Source organism: Stigmatopora argus, chromosome 7 (genome assembly GCF_051989625.1).
Source record: "Stigmatopora argus isolate UIUO_Sarg chromosome 7, RoL_Sarg_1.0, whole genome shotgun sequence".
Taxonomy (NCBI): domain Eukaryota; kingdom Metazoa; phylum Chordata; class Actinopteri; order Syngnathiformes; family Syngnathidae; genus Stigmatopora; species Stigmatopora argus.
This window is the reverse complement of record NC_135393.1, coordinates 11804302-11825229: the sequence shown is the minus strand read 5'-3', so window position 1 is coordinate 11825229 and position 20928 is coordinate 11804302. Positions and strand designations below refer to the sequence as shown.

General features: G+C 42.3%; 2 protein-coding genes and 1 long non-coding RNA gene across 15 annotated transcripts; 1 reads left to right on the top strand and 2 right to left on the bottom strand.

Annotated features, from left to right (window-relative positions):
• LOC144078039 (uncharacterized) lies at positions 1 to 3044 on the top strand. 10 transcript variants are annotated; one of them, XM_077606228.1, is made up of 11 exons: positions 2 to 567; positions 756 to 856; positions 1452 to 1541; positions 1633 to 1651; positions 1813 to 1872; positions 1964 to 2040; positions 2112 to 2190; positions 2278 to 2344; positions 2434 to 2497; positions 2590 to 2904; positions 2970 to 3044. In XM_077606228.1, exons 3-8 carry the CDS (start codon positions 1537 to 1539, stop codon positions 2341 to 2343), a joined length of 306 nt encoding a protein of 101 aa, XP_077462354.1. In that variant the 5' UTR covers positions 2 to 567; positions 756 to 856; positions 1452 to 1536; the 3' UTR covers position 2344; positions 2434 to 2497; positions 2590 to 2904; positions 2970 to 3044. The 10 variants fall into 10 exon arrangements, with proteins under 10 accessions (XP_077462359.1, XP_077462354.1, XP_077462358.1 ...); XM_077606225.1 differs by having other exon boundaries at positions 5 to 567; positions 1813 to 1892; positions 1964 to 2020; XM_077606230.1 differs by having other exon boundaries at positions 5 to 567; positions 1633 to 1711; positions 1797 to 1872.
• Positions 3045 to 3566: 522 nt separating this feature from the next.
• LOC144078054 (uncharacterized) lies at positions 3567 to 4217 on the bottom strand. Its single transcript, XR_013301157.1, has 4 exons — positions 4120 to 4217; positions 3939 to 4033; positions 3763 to 3841; positions 3567 to 3621 (listed from the first exon to the last, which is right to left on the bottom strand). It is a non-coding gene; the product is annotated as an uncharacterized LOC144078054 (long non-coding RNA).
• Positions 4218 to 6877: 2660 nt separating this feature from the next.
• Positions 6878 to 20763, bottom strand: ube2o (ubiquitin-conjugating enzyme E2O). 4 transcript variants are annotated; one of them, XM_077604530.1, is made up of 23 exons: positions 20149 to 20763; positions 16281 to 16340; positions 16001 to 16111; positions 15401 to 15498; positions 15271 to 15334; positions 15008 to 15148; positions 14750 to 14859; positions 13351 to 13501; positions 13180 to 13237; positions 12693 to 12837; positions 12439 to 12594; positions 11608 to 11762; positions 11385 to 11497; positions 11166 to 11294; positions 10804 to 10893; positions 10415 to 10727; positions 9649 to 10013; positions 9194 to 9362; positions 8988 to 9124; positions 8685 to 8888; positions 8539 to 8596; positions 7597 to 8275; positions 6878 to 7451 (listed from the first exon to the last, which is right to left on the bottom strand). In XM_077604530.1, exons 1-23 carry the CDS (start codon positions 20578 to 20580, stop codon positions 7442 to 7444), a joined length of 3948 nt encoding a protein of 1315 aa, XP_077460656.1. In that variant the 5' UTR covers positions 20581 to 20763; the 3' UTR covers positions 6878 to 7441. The 4 variants fall into 4 exon arrangements, with proteins under 4 accessions (XP_077460656.1, XP_077460658.1, XP_077460654.1 ...); XM_077604532.1 differs by having other exon boundaries at positions 9649 to 10016; positions 12439 to 12573; positions 20149 to 20761; XM_077604528.1 differs by having other exon boundaries at positions 9649 to 10016; positions 20149 to 20759.
• Between the last annotated feature and the right edge of the window lie 165 nt (positions 20764 to 20928).

The window sequence follows — 20928 nt, the reverse complement described above, 5'->3', positions numbered from 1 at the left end:
ACTATACATGGTCATTTTTAAGAAAAAAAAGCATTACTATACATGGTTATTTTTTAAGAAAAAAAAGCCTTACTATACATGATCGTTTTTTAAATAAAAATCCTTACTATACATTGTAGTTTTTTAAGAAAAAAAAAGCCTTTTTCAAAATGACCATGTATAGAAAGGTTTTTTTTATCTCACAAAAAACAACCATGTATAAGGCTTTATTTTCTCGCAAAAAAAGACCATTTTTTGTAAGGTGAGTAAAATGTATCTATATTCCTGAATAATATTGTATGAAGTAATTATTGATGAATTTTATGTGTCGCAGTGCAGTATAGGTTTTATAGCCATAAAATAGTTGTTGAGGGTTGTTGGATTGCCGTGGATTAGACTAATACACGTTAAAATGAAAACAATGTATTTTTGTGAGTCTATTTTTAATAGGCGTGGCCTAAGTCGGAGTTCAAATGACAACTTTCAAAATGGCGGATGAGCCAGCGGTGGACTGCAGAGCAGCTCAGAAGTGACGATTTACCGAAGAAAGACCTGATAAAGTTCTTACAGGACAATGCGGCACATTCGGTACGTTGCCATTTGGGGGTTTCTTAGCCACAGTTCTCATTTTAAGCGTGCTTTTTGACGGGAGCACTTCGTTGGCGTGTTGTGGCCCCACGTGAATGGAGACATCAAAATGTTTGCTAACAATTTGGCTACATTGCGTTAGCTCGAGCTCTTTATGTTTAACAAGAAATCATTCCAATGTGTTTCAGTTCCTCAACGAGCACAGACTGCTGGAAACATCGAGTATGTGGCTAAAACGACAAAAAAAGGAGCAACTTGTCGACGCCATCACGAGCTGTTTGTCAGCCAAGTCAGTCTAATTTTAAATACTAGTTTCTATTTTCTCTCCGTGTATTAATTAAATGTTAGCGTACAAGGTTTTTCATTATGATACATTCAAATATTGAATGAAAACACACTAACTGATCTGGTGTTGATTTTTAATAGCAAAAACCTGTGTGAACAATTCACACCCACATAAGTGCCATCGGTGGTGTAAGAAATAAACGGTACCATTATAGAAAATATATACCAGTGATTCTTAACCTTGTTGAGGCTACTGAACCCTACTTTAGATTGAAATAAAATATGATTTTGTTCAACTTCAAATATATAAATTCCTCCAGGACTGATTGGCCAAGCAATGTCACGTGATCATCTGTAGCCAGCAATGGTCAAGCGTGGCATGCTATCGTGAATAGACATGATCGATGTGTCTAGACCTCCGTGGTAGAGGCTTCGTCGAACCCAGGTTAAGAACCACTGATTATACATTTACCGTGGGCTTGGAGCTTTTCATTTTTAGTTTTAAGTGAGACATTCAATCAACAATAGCGCAGGGGTCATTTTTGAAGTTTAAACATATGGTAAAATAACCAATTGTAATAATCACACTTGTTTTGTAGATGTTTAAAGCCCCGGAGACGATGGAGGAGGTGAAAGCTGTCAAAATCGACGAGAAGACCAAAGAAGTCAAGGCAGAAGTTGTGGATGAGGTAAGACCCAAGTGTTTCAGGTTATCTATTTATTTTCTTATTTTCCTGCCATGTATTTAACCTACTCATTTTGTGTCTTGCTTCTCTTCAGGGTCCACCCAAAGGAGGAGGTGAAAGCTGTCGAAATCGACGAGAAGACCAAAGAAGTCAAGGCAGAAGTTGTGGATGAGGTAAGACCAAAGTGTTTCAGGTTATCTATTTTATTTCTTTCATGCCATGTACTTCACCTACTCATTTTGTCTTGCTTCTCTTCAGGGTCCACCCAAAGGAGGTGAAAGTTGTCAAAATCGACGAGAAGACCAAAGAAGTCAAGGCAGAAGTTGTGGATGATGTAAGACCCAAGTGTTTCAGGTTATCTATTTTATTTCTTATTTTCATGCCATGTACTTAACCTACTCATTTTGTGTCTTGCTTCTCTTCAGGGTCCACCCAAAGGAGGAGGTGAAAGCTGTCAAAGTCGACGAGAAGTCGTGGATGATGTAAGACCCAAGTGTTTCAGGTTATCTATTTTATTTCTTATTTTCCTGCCATGTATTTAACCTACTCATTTTGTGTCTTGCTTCTCTTCAGGGTCCACCCAAAGGAGGAGGTGAAAGCTGTCGAAATCGACGAGAAGACCAAAGAAGTCAAGGCAGAAGTTGTGGATGAGGTAAGACCAGTGTTTCAGGTTATCTATTTTATTTCTTATTTTCATGCCATGTACTTAACCTACTCATTTTGTCTTGCTTCTCTTCAGGGTCCACCCAAAGGAGGAGGTGAAAGCTGTCAAAATCGACGAGAAGACCAAAGAAGTCGTGGATGATGTAAGATCCAAGTGTTTCAGGTTATCTATTTTATTTCTTATTTTCATGCTATGTACTTAACCTACTCATTTTGTCTTGCTTCTCTTCAGGGTCCACCCAAACGAGGAGGTGAAAGCTGTCAAAATTAAGACCAAAGCAGAAGTTGTGGATGAGGTAAGACCCAAGTGTTTCAGGTTATCTATTTTATTTCTTATTTTCCTGCCATGTACTTAACCTACTCATTTTGTGTCTTGCTTCTCTTCAAGGTCCACCCAAATCAACACTAAAGAAAGGGTGACACAGTGAATGCAGTCTTTGAAACCAACATCCCTTCACTGGTATTATTCATTATAGAGCAAGGGGTTTCCAACTGCAGTTCTTGAGGGTCCCTATCCAAGATGTTTTCCATATTTCCCACCACATCTGAATCAAATGATCGACTCATCAGCAAGCTGTCCAGGAGCTTGTTCATTTGATTTTGGTGTGTTGAAAGACATGGAAAATAGACTGGATAAGGGACCCTGAGGACTGGAGTTGAAGATACCTGTTGGATAAAAAAAGAAAGACAAGTCATCAGAGTGGTATGTTTAGTATTTCCATTTATTATTCCTCCTGTGGCTTTAATGTTGCTTGCCTCTTTCTGCAGTGGGATGAAGGCCTGCTGACTGAGGAAAGGAGAGCTAGCACTTGAGTGGAATTATGGTAAGTATCTCCTTGATAAAAAAAAAAAATCTAACCTGGTAGTTTTCTTTAAATGTTGGACTTAGTGTATTGGTCTTCTGACTTTTCTTCTTCTTCCAGAATGACAAGAAGAATTTTACATCCATTGGAAGATTGCATTTTTAAATGCTGGATGGCCGCTGCAAACCTATCAAAAGCTGTGGAAAATAAATGTTGTTGAAATGTATACATGTCTCTTTCTTCATTTACCTAGCAAAAGAACGCAAGTAAAATGCCAAGTTAAAGCTTTTTATTAACGGGAAAATACCTATGAGTTGGCATCACAGTGCAAGTGCAGATCGGTGTGGTCAGTTATTTTTCTCCACCTGCAGATAAGATAAATATAAATTTTTACACGAAAAAAAAAAAAAGACTTACAAATCAAGTGTTTTTCTCTTAATATTATTTGGCAGGATTTAATCATAGGACAAAAGGACTTAGAATTACATCCTGTCAAAGAATATTAAAGGAAAACATTGAATTATACTAAAAGTAATTCTGCTTCAAAATCTATTACTTACCTTAAGAGTCTGGTGCCTCACTTTGCCAGCATGAGCCAGAGACCATGTAGACTTAACCTATATAGGGGGTGGACAACTTATGTTCAGTGAAACATCAACATGGTGATATAATTCATAAAATAGATCAGTTAACCCATTATTGAGTTACACAAGATTAATAATAATGATTTTACTTGAATATTCAACAAATACACTAACCTGCCAGTATTGTCCGGAGTTTAGAGGGGCATCCTGCAAGAAAGATCACCCGGTCCTCAACTTGGAGATGCTCCAGAGTCTGGATGTGTGCAAAAATAAAAAGCAAAAGTTATATAAATACAGAGAGTGGAGATTCAATAGATAGGCTCAGATATTATTTTTGAAACTAGTCTTACTTTGATAGGGCCCAGTCTTCTCTCCTGTAACCTCAAGGGTATGAATGATCCGGGAACCCAGGAAGAGCTGCATCATGATGGTAAACTGGGGAAAACTTGCACAAAAAAGCAAAAGTTATCATATATAGGGACTAGTGATTCAACAGATAGGCTTAGGTGTTTTTTTAAAAACTAGTTTTACCTTGATCTAGCCAAGTCTCCTCTTCTGTAACCTCAAGGGTGTGAGTGTACTGGGCACACAAGAGCTGCATGTTGCTGCTAAAAACAAGGAAAACTTGATTTAACCAAGCCAAACAATTATTACAGGCAAGAGAAATTTACAAAAAGAAATTTAAAAAAACGATCAAGATAAAGAATGAAAATAAGTTTGAGTGCTCCGTGCTATTTTCCCTTTTCCAGACAAGGCGATTAAATTTACAGACTGACGTTAACAACGAGGTAAAAGTTGGCGTAACAATTTTTGTATAAATTATTTTTTGGTGAAAACAGAACAATTACAAATCGGAAACGGGTGTTTACCATTCGCAGTGAAAACTATCATTACATACACCAGGAATTAAGTCGTGCACTGGATGTCATTTTTGGGAGCCTTTACCCAGCAAACTGTCAGTTAGTGACTTTGTTTAATCAAATTAAAAATACACGACTACACGACTCAATTATGGAGAGAAAACGGGCAACATACGTTTAAATCAAATGGGGAGCATCGTCGTGACGCTAATGCTAAGCTAGCATGTGACTACATGCGGCACACAGCCGGTGGGGAAAATGAGCCCAAACTTTAATTGTCGACGGTGTGTTTAACCTGGCATTAAACTAATAGCTTTGTATGCGTTTTTGGCTCAACATATTCCTAAAACGATTCCTAAAAATGCTTTTAGGCCAGTAAATTGCTCTACGCCTTACCTCGTGTGAAACCTAGCCGTCCGTCAGCAACGCAAAGGGTGTTTGAAAGAACGAGCTACTGCGCATGTGCGTAGTCTACGCAGCTTTCGTCATTAGGCGTAACCACGCCCACATTGTCCTGCCATATTGAATGTGGAAAAGATGGTGGCTTGCTTACCGTGCTCAACGAGGGGGTTTGTTCTCCCAAAACAAAGTCCATGTTTTGAAGATAGTCATGATTTTTGTGGTCTTGATGCTATAAAACAGTATGTGTTAGTACTTTTTTTAAACCAAACATTGAGTAACATTTTACTTAGTATTTTACATCAACTCACCTTTATTTCAGGCCATCTGACTCCATTAAAAGTTAACATTTGAAACGCAAAGAATGCTTCATTGTCTCATCTCATTCTGAAGCGCTTTAACCTCATTAGGGTCGCGGGGGTTGCTGGAGCCTATCCCAGATGACTTGGGGCCAGAGGCGGGAGGCACCCTGAATTGGTGGCCAGCCAATCGCAGGGCATAAGGAGACAAACAACCATTCACGCTCACACCCATACCTAAGGGCAGTTTTTTAGAGTGTCCAATCAGCTTACCATGCATGTCTTTGGAATGTGGGCGGAAACCGGAGCACCCAAAGAAAACCCATGCAGGCCTCCGGAGAACATGCAAACTCCACACATTTGGACCGAGCTGGATTTAAAAAACGAGGCTTTTCCCCCCAAATATGACTATGTATAGTAAGGCTTTTTTTAATCTTTTAAATGACCATGTAAAGCACAGGTGTCAAAGTGCCGGCCCAGGGGCCAAATCTGGCCCACCAAATCATTTTGGGCGGCCGAGAAAGTAAATCATAAGTTTCTTTTGATCCAATTCTTTTAATCCAATTAAAAAAAAAAAAAATCTAGATATTAGATAGAAAATGGTCCGGCCCAAATGAAATGAGTCGAGTGCGAGCCTGACAGAGTCAAAAGGTGGGACAAATTTTGTTGTTGTGGAAAATCCTGTAACAGAGCTTGTTACATTTCAATGCACTTAAAAATGGCAGCAACAGGCCAGAGGAACTGGTATGGTTGATCAGCCAAAAAACTTGCATCGGAGCTCTAGCGCCCTTCCTGGTAAACATCATAAACTGGCTACTTCTGTTTGTACATTTAGATGGCAGATCATTACAAAAAAACGTGTTGTTGTTGAATGAGTTCATAAGTACTTGAAATAACCATTTAAATAACAATAGAAATGTTGAAAAAATATCATCACACTCAAGACTTTCTTACTTGCGGTTCAAGCTTTAGTTTTAAAGTGGAATAAGACCAACGCATCACTTACAGTACTGCTTTCAAAGTTTAATACGTCGCTATTATACATCTGTCTCAACACAACAAATGCAGTTTTGGAAAAAAAATGAATTCACTTTGTACATATCAGGCTACTTATCATGTATTTATAAATATATATTTATAAATAAAACAGGCCACTGTGGAAATGAGATGGTACAGTCAAGTTTTGCCTCTCCGAAAGGCTAAAAATGAAAGCAAAACGTACGTTCCATGCTTTGGCTTGGTGGGGGAGGAGAGAAATAATACACCAGATATTTTTCGAGGGCGAAAAGTGCTCCGTTAGTTCTTTGACGGCTTTTTTTAGGCAGGAGCTCGTATGCTCGCGAGATCAGGAGAAGGTGGACATTTACTCACGAGTGGGGAAGAAGAGGAGGAGGAGGAAGGGCTCGGCGCTACAGTGACAACTTCTTCCTCTGCAGTGGTAAAGGCAGCAGAATAATAACGTGGAACATCTGAACGCCTCGTCCGATGAAGAACGCGGGTCAAATCCATGTCGTCCACCCATGTTAGAAGCAAAGCGTAGGTTTAGTCCGCAATAGAAAATGTCAAATCATATTCATTTTTGGGCTCTGCTCTCCCTAGGAAGCACAAGTTGGACTTTTTGTCACAGTGAAGTACAGCATCATCACCTATCCCTTGGCCATGATTAAAACCAGAATGGAGACTTTGTAGGAGCGAAAGGTGGTACAGTATTCATCTTTTTAATAAGTCTTTTTAATAAGAGTTTTTTTTGGGTGGTGGGACAAAGCTGCCAAGCAACCGAGCAGCTCAGAACAAGCTTTTTTTTTGTTACGATTCAAGTAAGGCAACATTTTGACGTAGCGATGGGATGGACGTGTTTGCGTGTGCATGTGTTCAATCTAACTAAAAATGTCATCCATTCCATTTTGGCCAGACAGAGCTACTTTGAATGATGTAACCAAATTAGCATTCAGACTCAAGTGACAAGCTTTTTTTTTTTGGCAGTGTGACGGAATCCTTGCATGTTGGCAAAAAGTGATTTGGATTAAGAAGAGCTCCCGCAGGGCTGCTCGACATTCGGATGGATTCGGCAGCGGCGGCAGGACGGGCTATTGCGACAGAAGCCCGGTCGGTGGTCCTTCATAAGTCGAAGAGAATTTTAACCAAAAAGGTGCTCGGTGGTGTCCATGGCACGGTTCGTTCCGACGTTTTTGAGCCACGCCGCTGGCAAAATAAGTGGGGAGGGGGACGTTTACCTGCTTAAAGTGCAGATGGAGGGGTCTCTGGGACAAGTATAGGCAGAGGTCCTTGGTCTCTTTATGGTTCGCTGGAGAGGAACAGAGGGAAAAAAAAGATCAGATAATTGATCCATTGCAATCTTGTTGAAATCATTCTACCGATAATATTACAGAGTGTAGTGAATAAAAGATTTAGAAAATTCCTCCTACAAACAGCGATTGACAGGCACTCACTTGTCCTCGGCCCGCTCGGGGATGCCGGCGGTCTCCAGCGCGGCTCGATACTGCATCAGAACGCAACGGACGCTCTTCACGAAGCCTTTTGAGAGCGGGAAGAGAGGGAAGCCAATGTCCGGGTACCCCCCTCCCTCGGGCAAGAAGCTGCGATAGCTCTTTCTTCGTTTCTTAGGTCGGACCACCGGCTGGCCGAGCGCTCCGTCACCGGCGGCGGCGGGGACGGCGACCGTTTCTGACGTGACCGAAGAGGCGCCTTTGCCATCGCAGTCCGAGATGTGTCCGGTCTTGGGCTGAGGGGCGGCCATGGCGCCCGCCCCGAGTCCCAAATCTTCCTGATCCTCCTCCAAAATACTGTCTCCCGCTTTCAGATGGGCGGCTCGCTCGTCCGCAGCCTCGGCGCCAGAAGGCTTGGCTCGGTGGGCGCCGGCGCCTGCGTCGCGCAGCTCCAGCCACGCCTCAAGCCGACGGACCAGACGCCAGCCATTGGTGACAAAGTGGTCCCGGATCTCCTGCCTGAACACCTCCACGGGATTCTGAAGGAGCTGGGTCATGGACTGTACCATTTTGATGAGGGCCATCTCGTTGTAGCAGCGGCTGTTCTCGTAACCCTCCTGGAGGCCACGGTCGCTGTCGAATCCCGCCTCGTTGTAGTACGGCTCGTTAACCAGGATCAGACCTGCGTGCGCCCCGCAGAAAGACAGCTTGGTTTTGAAAAAGTAAGAACATGAAGGGAGAGAATTCCTTTCTTTATGCTAGCTTTTCAATCGCTGCCGGTTCTCGCAGTACAATTGGATTGGCGTCTATCGTCGATAGCAGGAAGGAGTTCATAAAAAACATTTTAAAAAACGCAATTATTTTAACCCAATTTAGATCCTCTGTTTAATAAAAGTGGAATGATTTTAAGTTGGCCCAAGGTTTGCCACCCCTGAGCTTGCTGACCTTGTATGGAGATGAGAACTTGCAGCAGACTGGATTTGCTGGTCCATCTCTCGTTCCCCTATCGAGTAAACCGAAGACAAAATGATCATAGTCTCTGCTTGAACCGATCCCAGCCTCAGAACGACTACCGTACGGAAGACGCTTACCCTGCCGATCCAGGTGCCCAGCAGACTGACGCAGACCTTGCCGTTGTTGTACAGGTTGGGATTGAGGCGACCGCTGCACTGAGAGAGGTAACGAAAGAGGGGCGGCAGCGCCGGGTAGATGTTAGGGAGCTGGATATCGAAGAGGAACAAGCCGTCCTCGTAAGGCGTACGAGTTGGCCCCTTGATCAGAGCCGAGAACAGGTCCTGCGTGAGAAAGAGCATGTCATGCTTCTGCGGGGAATTTTAACCAGTATGTCAACGGCAACCATTTGGTTCAAAGGCAAAATGGCCCACACAGCTCACCATTCTGTCTTCAAAAGTTTTGACCATGATGCCGCCTGGCAATGATGTTGCAAGCAGTGCCATTTCCTTCCTCACCGTGATGAAGAACTTCTTAGCCTCAGCTGGCTGAAATTCCATTTTGTAATAGGAGTGCGTGTCTGCAAAAAAGGGAGCATTTCGATGTAAACACAGTTCAGCTTTAGACTTAAGAGGAAAATAAGATGTACCTGGTGCCCAGTCCAGCACAGAGAACACTTCACCCTTGGCACTTGTAAATGTGACGCCAGGTTTGCCACTACTCTGTTGACACAGTACCGGTGTGTCACTTTGAAAGTCACTGGGCCATTCCTGTCCAGCTACTGGAGTGCGTGGCTCCTCTTCAAAAGATCTCTCAGCCTAAAATGACAGAAAGGGCTTTCCGATTGTTTTAGCATTAAGCAATAGTTTACCATAACTCCAGTGAAATAAATTGCTTAAAACGCAATCAATATTGGATTATTTTTGAGCAACCATTTAAAATCTTCCAAACTAGACACTTCAAATCAGCAGTTATGTTCAACTAAAAATGCAAGGCACAGCTGACCACCAAGTTGAACCTAAACATTTGGTGGATCTACCATCTCAATCTAAAAAAAATCACCAAGCCCTACTGAACCCTGCTTGAAAGCTTCTCAAAACATACCTTTGTCCCCTTCCCCGCAGCGCCGCCTCCTGCTTCTACGACAGCCTCCATCTTCTCCTCCTCCACGATGGCCACATTATCCAGAGTCTTTTGTAGGTTCTCCTGTAATTTCTTGAGGTCATCCAGGAAGCGCTTCTCCAGGTTCCCCAGGAAGCGCTTCTCCTTGTTGGGTTTTTCAGGGGCCGTGGGTGGCGCCGGACTCGCCGCGTTTGCCGCCGGAGCGGGTGCGACCGAGGTGGGGGATGTCGGCGAGAGCCCGGTCCAAAGCTGCTCTACGGTCATGTTCTTCAGGCTTTCCAGGATCCGCAGGGCTTCCTTTAACTCCCGAAAACCTTTAGTTGGCTTCTCCGCTCCGTTGACGGCGCCTGCTGGAGTGCTCCAAAAGACACAGCTTGTAAGAAAGGTACCAAAATGTTGCATTTCTCTACTAGAGTGTGTCAGAGGATGAACAAAAATAACAGGGTGCGTATATATGTAGCAACAAGCAATTTTATATGCTTAGTAGTAGTTTGGATGTAAAAATGTAGTTGGATTTTAACAAAAAAAATCTACGTTGTCTGCAGCTTTTTTTTGCAATCTCAAACAAATGTAGAACTTTCTTATGCATCATTGATTGTATGAAAAATAAAAAGGGTTTAGAGGGTAGTATTGAAGATCAGGCCATTCCGCATTGTTAATTTAAGAAGTCACAGCATGTTGCACTGTCATGACATATTTCGTCAAAGAAGAAATAGGTATTTATCAAAAGTGAAAAATAAGCTCTCACCTCCTCCAGAAGCTGAACTGGCCACTCCCGACGCATCGCTTTCATTTGCGTCGACTGCTTTCGTGGGACTGCAAACGCCGACTTTGTCCTCCTCTTGAGGTGGAATGATGAACGTGGAGTAGCAAGACGTCGGAGTCGCCGCCTCGGTGGCGTCCCGGTTGTTCAGGTTAAAGTCCTCCTCTGCGGTGACGTCATTAACAGTCTCCCAGCTGTCGCTGTCGTCCTCCCACTCTTCAGTGGAAAGGACGCTGCTGGTTTCCTCCACCGAGTCGTAGTCTGTCTCCTCCATCTCAGAATCCACGCAGTAAAGATGCTGTAAGAAATGAAATACCTTTGATGACAATTGTTTTTTTTTTTTTAATCAGTTTGCCGATAGGGTTGTAAAGCACCTGCGGGAGGACAATGGTCATGGAGTTATCTGCCCACACCACCTCCACTTTGCTGCTCACATCCACCTTGGACACTTGGCCAACTGCTGTCTGAAGATGGGAAAATAGCATATTTTGCGGACTACAAGTCAAACTTTTTTTCATAGTTTAGCATTGCCTGTGACTTATATTTGTACTTTTTTCTCTCTGACCACCGACAGTCTGCTATGTTTTAAGCTATAGTTATCTAAAAAAATGTATGTTAACAGATGCCTATTTAGAGTATTTTTCTCCATTTTACTATTGAAACTTTAACCCATGTTTTTGTAAAAATGACGAACAGTGCAACGAGTCTTCTAATACATCATTCAAATACATCTTACCTCATTTTCACAGTCGTTCTCGCCGACCTCCGAGTTCCATATCCTGATGACAATGTCAGTGATGCGGAAATGGTAATCCGGGTGATCCGCTATATCGTAGACGCTGACATCCTCTTCAACACCAACAACCTGGAAGCGACGGACGGGAGGGGGGTTATAAATTGCCACTAATATGCAACAATATAAATTTCCTAGTTGCAAACTGTCCTCGTGACTGACCTCCACGTCGTCACTGGTGGTGTTGAGTTTGATCCATTTAACTACACACGTCCTGCCCCTGTGGTCGCCCGATTGGATCACGCCATACAAGCCTGGATCCTGGAGGGCTTGGGCTACGGTGAGCCACATATACATTTTGAGAGATCTTATCATGGAGAACTTTAACCGAATATTGCCATTATTTATGTGGAAAAAATACAGGAATTCTCATAGTGTTGCTTACGTCGTTTGTCCACAATGAAGTCACCGGGGTAGAACTCGTGGTCGTCTAGATGCTGAATAGGGATGAGGTCATTTGATCGTAACCCTTTCTCTAAATGTCCGTCCTTCCACATCACATCAACTGTGGTCTTGGTCAATACAACTTGCACAGCCACACTAAACATTCAGAACACAAGTATAATATTTAACCCAAAAATAATCATAATTAGGCAGAAAATAATTGAATGTATCAATTTGATAACAATGTGGCTATAGAATGCAGATCTTCACTTTAAAAATATTTATTTTTCACTTCAAAAGAAAATTCTTCCCTCTATTTAATGGTATTGATCTTTAAAAGCATTATGGAAAAAGCCAAATCCCACCGGTTTCATATGTGCATCTAACCCTTTGTAATTCCTCACAAATGGATTAAAAAAATAAATAAAAATCAATGCTACCTAGTGTAACTCTTGTCAGGCCCTCAAAATCTGTGTTCAAAAAAAAAATCTAATAAAACGTGAATATTTCAAAGACACTTTACCACAAATGAACATATCCCATTTGCTGCTTTTTGTCTTTCACCCCTTTCATATCATTTTGTGTACACAAACCCCAATTCCATGAAGTTGGAACATGCAAAACAAACACGTTGTATGTTCCTTTCATGTATATTCCATTAAATATATCAACTCCACTGGAATTCAGTGCGTGTATTATCCCTGTGCTTGAATTTTAAGAATATAATTACAGTTACTACCTAAAGCTGTCAGGTGTGTAATCTATCTTTTAACACCATGAGGAAGTTGGAAGTGACTCAAACCGAATGAGTCGAATGCTTTGTACATCTCACCTGTCTCCTGCTTTGAACACACGGGAGAATCTGGTCCTCTTTTTCTTGTGCTTCCTTTTCAGGTTACGTATAGACAGCGGGATGCTTTTCTTGCGGTTGATCCCCTGACCGCCGCTTTGTGAGGAAGCCGTCGAGCTAGTTGACGATGTAAGAGAACTATTAAAAGTATACAATGTTAGATTTGAGGAAGAAAAAAAATCAAGTTCCCAGGAATTTGGGCACATATATGTCAAATGAAAGTGCAGCTGGCAGACCTGGTGTCATCTGAATCTTCTGCTCCCTCGTCGTCGGCGTCCTGCTCGGCGTGTTCGACGGGAGCATTCTGGGGGTCGGGCAGGTTCTGATTGTTTGGGCAATTATTGTATTGATGGGAGTCTGTTTGCTCTAATTTAGGCTCTCCTGGTGACAGCAAAAATGAGGATAGTTAGCACTTCTAAATTAAAAAGGTATGCAACACAAATGTCAGAACAAATAATTTGGGAAGGGAGACTTTTTTTTATTTGCTGTACGCTGGGCCAAACAAGTTTACACCGTTTGGATGAATTTAGGATGTTATTTAGTTAGCATTTGAATTAACTTAAGACTTACTTAAAACAATGATTGGCAGGATTTTCACTTTAAAGTCAGAATCCTGGCTTTAAAATTGAAAATTCTGTCAAGCGTCTTTTCTTTCTTCACTGGCCCTTCTCATTTCCATAGAAATACACAGTTTGACTCTCAGAGGACAGAATTGCTGGGCACCTTGTGTACTGATGTTTTCAGTCTTCTTTCCGGAATCCTTCTTGAAAATTCTTTTCAACTGCAAGACATGCACACACTACGTGAGTGAGGCAGGAACTGACAATATCACTTCTGAATGACTACAGATGAATTTTAAAGATCATTATCAGAAATGAATGATGTAATCTGGACCTTTTTAGCTACGGGGTCCATTTGCAGGATAGTGGGCTTTTCAGGTCCTTCGAATGTGATGTGCGTGGAGTCCCCATTTTCAGGCAACACGTACAGTCCCCCGTTCCCAAGCTGCCTCTGGGTGTGGTCATAGTAACCCAGACGTCTCACCCTAAACCCAGAATGAATAGCAACAGAAATGATCGGATCTGAACAAAAATATGTATGGTACAACCCAAATTGCAATGAAATACCACATTATGAAGCATAAAATACGACATCAGAGACCTAGCACTGTTGAACAACTGAAGCTGTAAGCATAAATAAAAATGGCAAATAATTCTACCTACAAAACATTGTGTCCTTAGTTTCCAAACATTTATTAAATGTTATTAAAAGAAGTGTTGTAACACAATTTTTTACATTAATGACCATTTGCTCAAAATAACACTTTCTTCTTTTGGAACATTAAATATCTTACTTTTGGAGCTTATTTAAATTGGAAATAATTGCATTTTTTCTATTTTTCTTTTTTTATTGAATATGTCCAGTGTTAAAGACATCCTTAAGAAATTGGAAAAATTGAAGTTTTTTTTTCATTTTAGCATCCTAATTTCATTGCAATTGGAGTTGTAAAATAATGTACCGTATTTTCACGACTATACGGCACACCGTATTGTTAGCCGCAGTGTCAATAACGAGTGCTATTTCTGTATTTTACACACACAAAGGACGCACCGTTTTTATAGACGCAGCCAGGCATGGCAAAACATACACCAGCTTAAACATACACGCTACACCCACACGCTAAAAACACGTTTTTAAAAGGCAACGGAAGCAAAACTGAGTTCGGTTGTACTTTATTTAGCCATTTTACAATGTACTCACGTCATCATCACCCACAAATCCATCAAAGTTGCTTCGTAAAGCTGTGTTGATGTCGATCGCCAGGCCACAATTCATTCGCAAATAGTAGCTAGCTAGTAGCTAGCGTCCATGCTTCGTAAAGCTGTGTTGATGCCGATCACCACGCCACAATCATTCGCAAATAGTAGCTAGCGTCCATGCTTCGTAAAGCTGTGTTGATGCCGATCACCAGGCCACAATCCATTGGGTGTATTGACAAAAGAACTATATATCCCAGCAGTCACTGCGCAGTACTTTTTCTACGGGAAAATAGTAGAGTCGGGGGCTGCTTGCCGTAGTTGTGAGAGCTGTAGAGGATGGTGTACCCTATCAACTGATTTATATCATTTTATCGTGATAACAATTTTAGTATTGGCCCATATATAAAGCACACTGGATTATAAGGCGCCCTGTCTATTTTGGAGAAAATTTAAGACTTTTATGTGCGCCTTATAGTCGTGAAAACACGGTATGTAAGTATTGACAAGAAGTAGCCGTAAGGGGGAAGACCAACCTGCAGAGGTTCTCCTGGGTGATAGTGGAGGACGGAGGATAGATGCTGTCAGATCCCTTTGGGGAGTAGCTTTTGGTGATCCAGGTCACCTTCAGCTCAGAAACCTTTAGCTGATTACACCACATTGACACCGTTTAAAAAACAGAAAAAGAAAGTAAAAGCAAACATAGACAAAGATAGACAGAGCACTTTTCTTTAGTGTACAGCTAAAAAAAAGCAAATGGGAAAGGTGTCAAAAATGACAAAGGCTTGCAATACCTCTTCCACCACTGCCCTGAACCTGAGCTTCTTGCAGAGAACAGGCTTGACTCCTGACAACCATTGGACATTGGATAAGACTTTAGAAGGACCCATCAGGACTTGGCCAGGGTAGAACCCACACTCATCAAAGAAGACGCTCTACAAAAAAACAACAACAATGGTTGAGTCAACAGAAAATATGGCCTACATCCTCATTGCCTGCCCAAAACCAAAGTATGGAGCAGCGGTAAATGGCATTATAGGTACTTTATTTTCCTTACCGCGTCATTAAAATGAGGGCTGACATCATACAGCTTGGCGCCATCATCTACGCTCATCGAACATCTGGAAGATCAGACAACAGGAGTTGGATAGTGACACACATGCACAATGGCAAGCAAATTGTCCTACCTGGCTCCATTGGAGAGTTTAAGGATTATGTGATTGGTGATGTCGTAGACTTTGCCCAGCCAAAAGTCGTAGGCTATGTAGTCACCATACATGAAAGACTGGGGAAACAAATATTAACATGTCAACTCAAGGATGACACATAAGACTGATATAAAAAGATTATATTAAGAACAGCGCCTGTATGTTTTTTGTTGGATTTGTATTGTTCCTGACTGGAGAATGACAATGGTACCTCTCCTTACGAAATTAATTGGTCCCGGAAGTGTTTTCGTTACGTGGATTGTTTTTCCGTATCTTGGACCAAAAGGTTTTGCATTAAAGCTTATCTTGAAATGAATGGTTTGTATGTTGGGGTACCAGTGTATATATACTTAAACTAGAACAAGTTGTATAACTGAGCATTGTTATATTGCAAGTATGAGCAAAAGCAGTGATTATGAAGAAGTTCTTGATCGTAATGCAGCGTTGATTTGATCTTTCTGAATTCTTGTCTCGAGCAAGTCATGGTTTCTGATAATGTAAGCTGTGAGCATTACACTATGTACTTGATTGTTTCATTTGGAATATTTGACTATGTTTATGATAGAAATGTCAAGTTACCCAAATAGGCTCTAGTTCCTTGCTGTTGACAGGATATATTACACAGTTTGTGCCCACTAGTTTCACTGTGCACTCAATGTCCACGTTGGTCACAATACCACACTGGCTGTCCTGCAAAAAACATTGAAAGTGGTTAATACAAAGATTTGAGAGACGTTAGGGAGACAGATTGCTCTTTGCTTCACACACTGGCACACACCTTTTTACACAGAAGAAAGAGGAAGGAAAAAAAAACTGCTGAGAGGATTTCAAATTAAGAAAAGTTGTTGCGTGTTCTTACATTTGAATTATTGCGCCGAACAACGTCTCTGATGACGATGGATCGATCTTCGAGCATCAGCTGAGGATGAGATGAAATACAAATGTTAGCCTACAGAGCAGAGTAAGTAGGCATTGCTCATTGTATTAAAACGTGGGCCCGTGCCTTCCTACCCCAGAATGTAAAGTCGTTTATGGCAGCCTGTTTTTGCTTTGACTCGGCCCCTAATTAATAAGACACATTCTGAGGAGGGGGAACGGTACGAAAAAAAATGGTAATACAGAGCAATGCAGTTCACAGGCGCACCTCTTCTTCCTTAACAAGGTATGAGCGCCTATGCTACAGTAACAAGCATGCTGGGGAAAAATGAAGAGGAAGTAATGACAGAGGTCATTATTTAAGTACGAACTAGGGAAGACTCACTTATATTTGTTTGGCCTACCTTGTTCGTTTTGACAAGAAATGTAGTTGTACCCATACCTATATTGGACAAGCCTGCCGTTGTTAAATGCAATTGAGTATGACCTTTCTTGACATGCTTCCAGAGTCTCCACCCCTGATGTTACACCACTTAAGCCATGTATCAGCTCCCCTTTCCCCATTTGCAAGGTCCTCCCATACATCAGTTCTCACATCAGTTTCCCAGCTGGCCAGTGATGGGGAAGGTTGACATAATACACTCCAAACTGGATGCTTGTCTTGCCCTGAGATAATGGATCTCATTTGATCTCTCGCTTCCATTTTCATCTGCAGTTTAGGCCATGCCCATTAGGGAGACAGCCTGCTCTCTGCTTCACACACTGGCACACACCTTTTTAGATTTACATTGTTTTTCTTTGTTTATTTATATCTAGTCTTCTCTGGGCAAATAACTGGCCTTTACCACATTGGTTTGTGTTGATTTTCACTCTCTTAGCCAGCGCTCCGTTATCCTTCTCATGTTTCTGATTGATGTGCTAGTTCCATCTCTCAATGTGCAATTATGTCATCCATTTGTTGTATTGTTTAGAATGGCTGAAGGAAATTTGATAAAAAAAAGGTTGATGTTAGGCACTGGTGTTTTTTAGTCTGTTGTTTTGTCTTGGTGACTAAGTGGTTCCTAGAACTCTGTGTCAATCAATAGCATGCCGCCACTGTGCACCATCCTCTGGCGGCTACGAGAAGCTATCAGCGGGTCGGCGTGATTGATTATGTACTTGTTTCTTGTAACACGGACAATCGTCGGTTCAGATTTGTCGTGGATTCCAATGGGGATTCTGCCTTTGTCAACTTTTGTTCAGTAGGGGGAATTTTACAATAATGAAAATACAGCATACCACGAGACAAAATATGATGGAATGTCCTTATTACCGCGGCTCTTAGATGCATATAAAATATTTTTGCTGACGTCAAAGCAGAATACTTCAGATGATCGGCTCAAGTAGTAGCCAACAACCATCCTGGGGCTCTGGGGTGCATATTGGCGTCACCCAACCGTGTACATCCACAATCCAGGGAGTGGCTCCCATCACACAACATCAGTTCAGCTGTTACACAAGAGTGTCTTCATTACAATAAAAGACATGGCGGTCTCACACTGCTGTGTCATACATGCCAGGGAGCAAGCTCAGGGATGAGCTCAACCGCGCCCATCTTTCTCCAATGCACCGCTATCCTTGATTTGGGTCGTATGAGGGGAAGACCAGGAGCCATGACTAACGCAGTGGTATATTTGTCTGATTTTAGCGCAGGCAGCGTGGGGTCGATTCCCCTGGGATTGCGAGTGTGATTGGTTGTCTGTCTCTATTTGTGCCCCATGAATGGCTGGAATGGAATCACTCTTTAGAGATGCAACAGGAATTCACTCCCTATACATTCCTTTTGGTTAGGCATAGCAACAGCATCAGCTTTCAGTGTATCTGCTCCTACTTATGATTCAAACCACTGTACAGATGCTTAGGGAGTGTTTCTATGGCAACATGGCTATTGGAAAATTAAACACCTTACCTCGTGGTTCCTGCTCAAATCGTAGCTCTTATGTAGAAATTGCATGTGCTCCCCACACTGGTGTGGGTTTTGTCTGTGTCATATACATTCTAAAAACATTCTAGTGTGGATTCCTTAAAAACTCCAAATTGCATTTTTTTTTATTGTTACTATTTATTTGTATTTTGCTATTAACTTGCGAACAGAAGTACTACCTCAAACAATTCATGTAACCAGTCCCCAACAACCAGAACATAGACCGGTACCGGTTCATGTTTGACTTAATGTTGCCAGAAAGCAAAGATTTATTGAACATAAAATATTTGACTTAGCAAATTCTTCTTGAGCTTTATTTTGGAAGAGACACAGGGCCCCTAGTCCAACTAACGACAGCTACTTTCTTTGTTTTTATGCCGATCAGTAAAAACATTGGGTTAGGCAGCAAGCATGGTCGCCATGTTTGCTCCCATTTGTAACAGATGTCAAAACAAAATGACAAATTGTCCCCAGGGGTAAAATACCTCTAGTTTAGACGGATTGCCGCAGTAAGGAAATGACCTAATAGACAATTTCTTCATCCATAATTTACTTTAGCAGATTGCAGTTGCTTCTGCGACTTAAATCCCTAAAAATCTGTATTCTGTGAATACTAATGTCATGAGTGACAATATTTCTAATACGATTGATTAAAAGACCAGCAAGACATTTGGGGGTGCAGTTTCCTGAAGAAACCCTTTTTTAAATGAATTAGGAATTGTTCACGTGTGTATTACAGTATGCAAATACTGAAATTTGGTCAAAGCAGACCGACAATAGAATGTGACACATTATACACTTGTAGGCAGACTAAAAAGGACAACGTGAGACATTGAAATACTTCTAGGCTAGTCTCGTCTCTCTGAACTAAAGCAAGCCTCTGTGCTCTTTCTAGAGCAGTCCTTGTTTTAGAAACATGTCCTTTGACAATAGCTTTACATAAAAGCAATGTGACGGTACATGCGGAGAAGAATGTTCTCCGTGGCCACTGAAAAAAAATAGCAATGCAAAGACAGGTCAGTGATAAGACCGAGTTGAGTAGGACACAAAATGGTTGCACCCGTCAAAGCCAGGTTAACCGCCATTCTTTCCCTTTATTTTGGCACTAAAGCCCTTGTTTTACACAGTAAACTGTACATTTAATGCAGACGCTTTTGTCTTTTAAGCTATTTTCTTTGAAAACTGAAATAAGACATTGGGACGTTTACGTTGTTGATATTGCTCAGTGGTGCGGAGTACATCGGCCACATGTTCGTGTCCATTTAGGACATTTAAACCAAGAACTGTGAGGCCTTTGGTGTTTATGAGTTGACACCAGTGTACTTTACTCCTAATGAGGATAAGCATCTAGAAAAATGACTGGATGTTTACTGAGGAAATGAAAATGATTGAACAAAAAGGAGATCTAGTTCCTTCAAAGTGACACCTTTCCAAGAAAAATCTACATAAACAATGACATGGTTTCTTAATGGATGCATGGGCTCCATCCATGCATGTCACACCCAAGTGGGATAGGGAGGTAGCCTAAGTTTCGAAAGAGCCAGTCACTGGGGCGACGTTGTACACCTGTCGAGAAGCTAGTTTGACACTAGCAGACATTAAACCAGTCACAACGCAGCTGGCAATACCACAAACGGGCCGAATGGCTAATATTTACAGAAAAGCACCGTTTCCTGTTAAAGAGGTTTAATGTTTAAAAAGCAAAAGCAGTTCGGCAACTGACGGCTGCTAGCGAGCATGTGAGCTCGCAATGCTAACAAGTTAGCCATCTAGGCTAGCTTGATGAAGACCAGCAGAGTGGGGAAATAAACGAGTTTGTCCCCGGGCGACAAAGGGCTACGTATCCGGTCTTGGGTCAAGTGTGTCCGCGTGTGCTTTTGCGTGGTACCTTTGTCTCTTTGATGTCTTGCTTCACTCCATCGGGGTACCACTGGACACGGACGAACCCACGACCGAGAGGAGGCCGGTTGTGGTTGCCTGTAACGCTCTCCGTGTCCGAACCGCACGGCACTCGTTCGCCGCCCTTTCCTCCACCTCCACCGCCGCCGCCTGTGTCTCTCCCCCCGCCGTCATCAAGGTCCGAATCGGAGTTGAATTCTTCCTCGCCGTCGATCATCCGCACGAGGCCGAAGCGGACCGATTCTTTATACTTCCTGGAGACTAAGTCGTGGGTGAAGAGGAGACGCTGAGAGTCGTCTGTGATGGGAGAAAGGGCCACGGATAGTTGTTCGGAGCCCGGGCTGGCCGCTGGGGAAAGGCCCGTGGTTGGGGATGGAGGCTGTGTGGCGACGGTCGAATCGTGTGCTGAGGGCTCCGCCATGGCTGCTTGTTGTCAGGGAGCGATGCTGCTGCTGCTGCTGCTGCTGCTGCTACTCCTGCTACTGCTGCGGTTGTTACTCCCGATCGGAACTGGCCGCACGAGGACGCACGTTTACGTAGTTTTGCGCAAGCTGCGTAACTTCAACGTCAGGGTGTCATCGCGCAGTACCGCCTTTCGTCGATAGATGTCAGTCAAGTGCCTGTTGGGAGATAGGATACATAGTAATTAAATAGGAGTGAGGAAAGTATAGTGGATTTTCGAGATATTTATAGTAGTGTCTATTTATATTAACATGCCCCAGAAAATATGAGTATTAAAAAAATAGTAGTTACACAATTCTGAGATCCA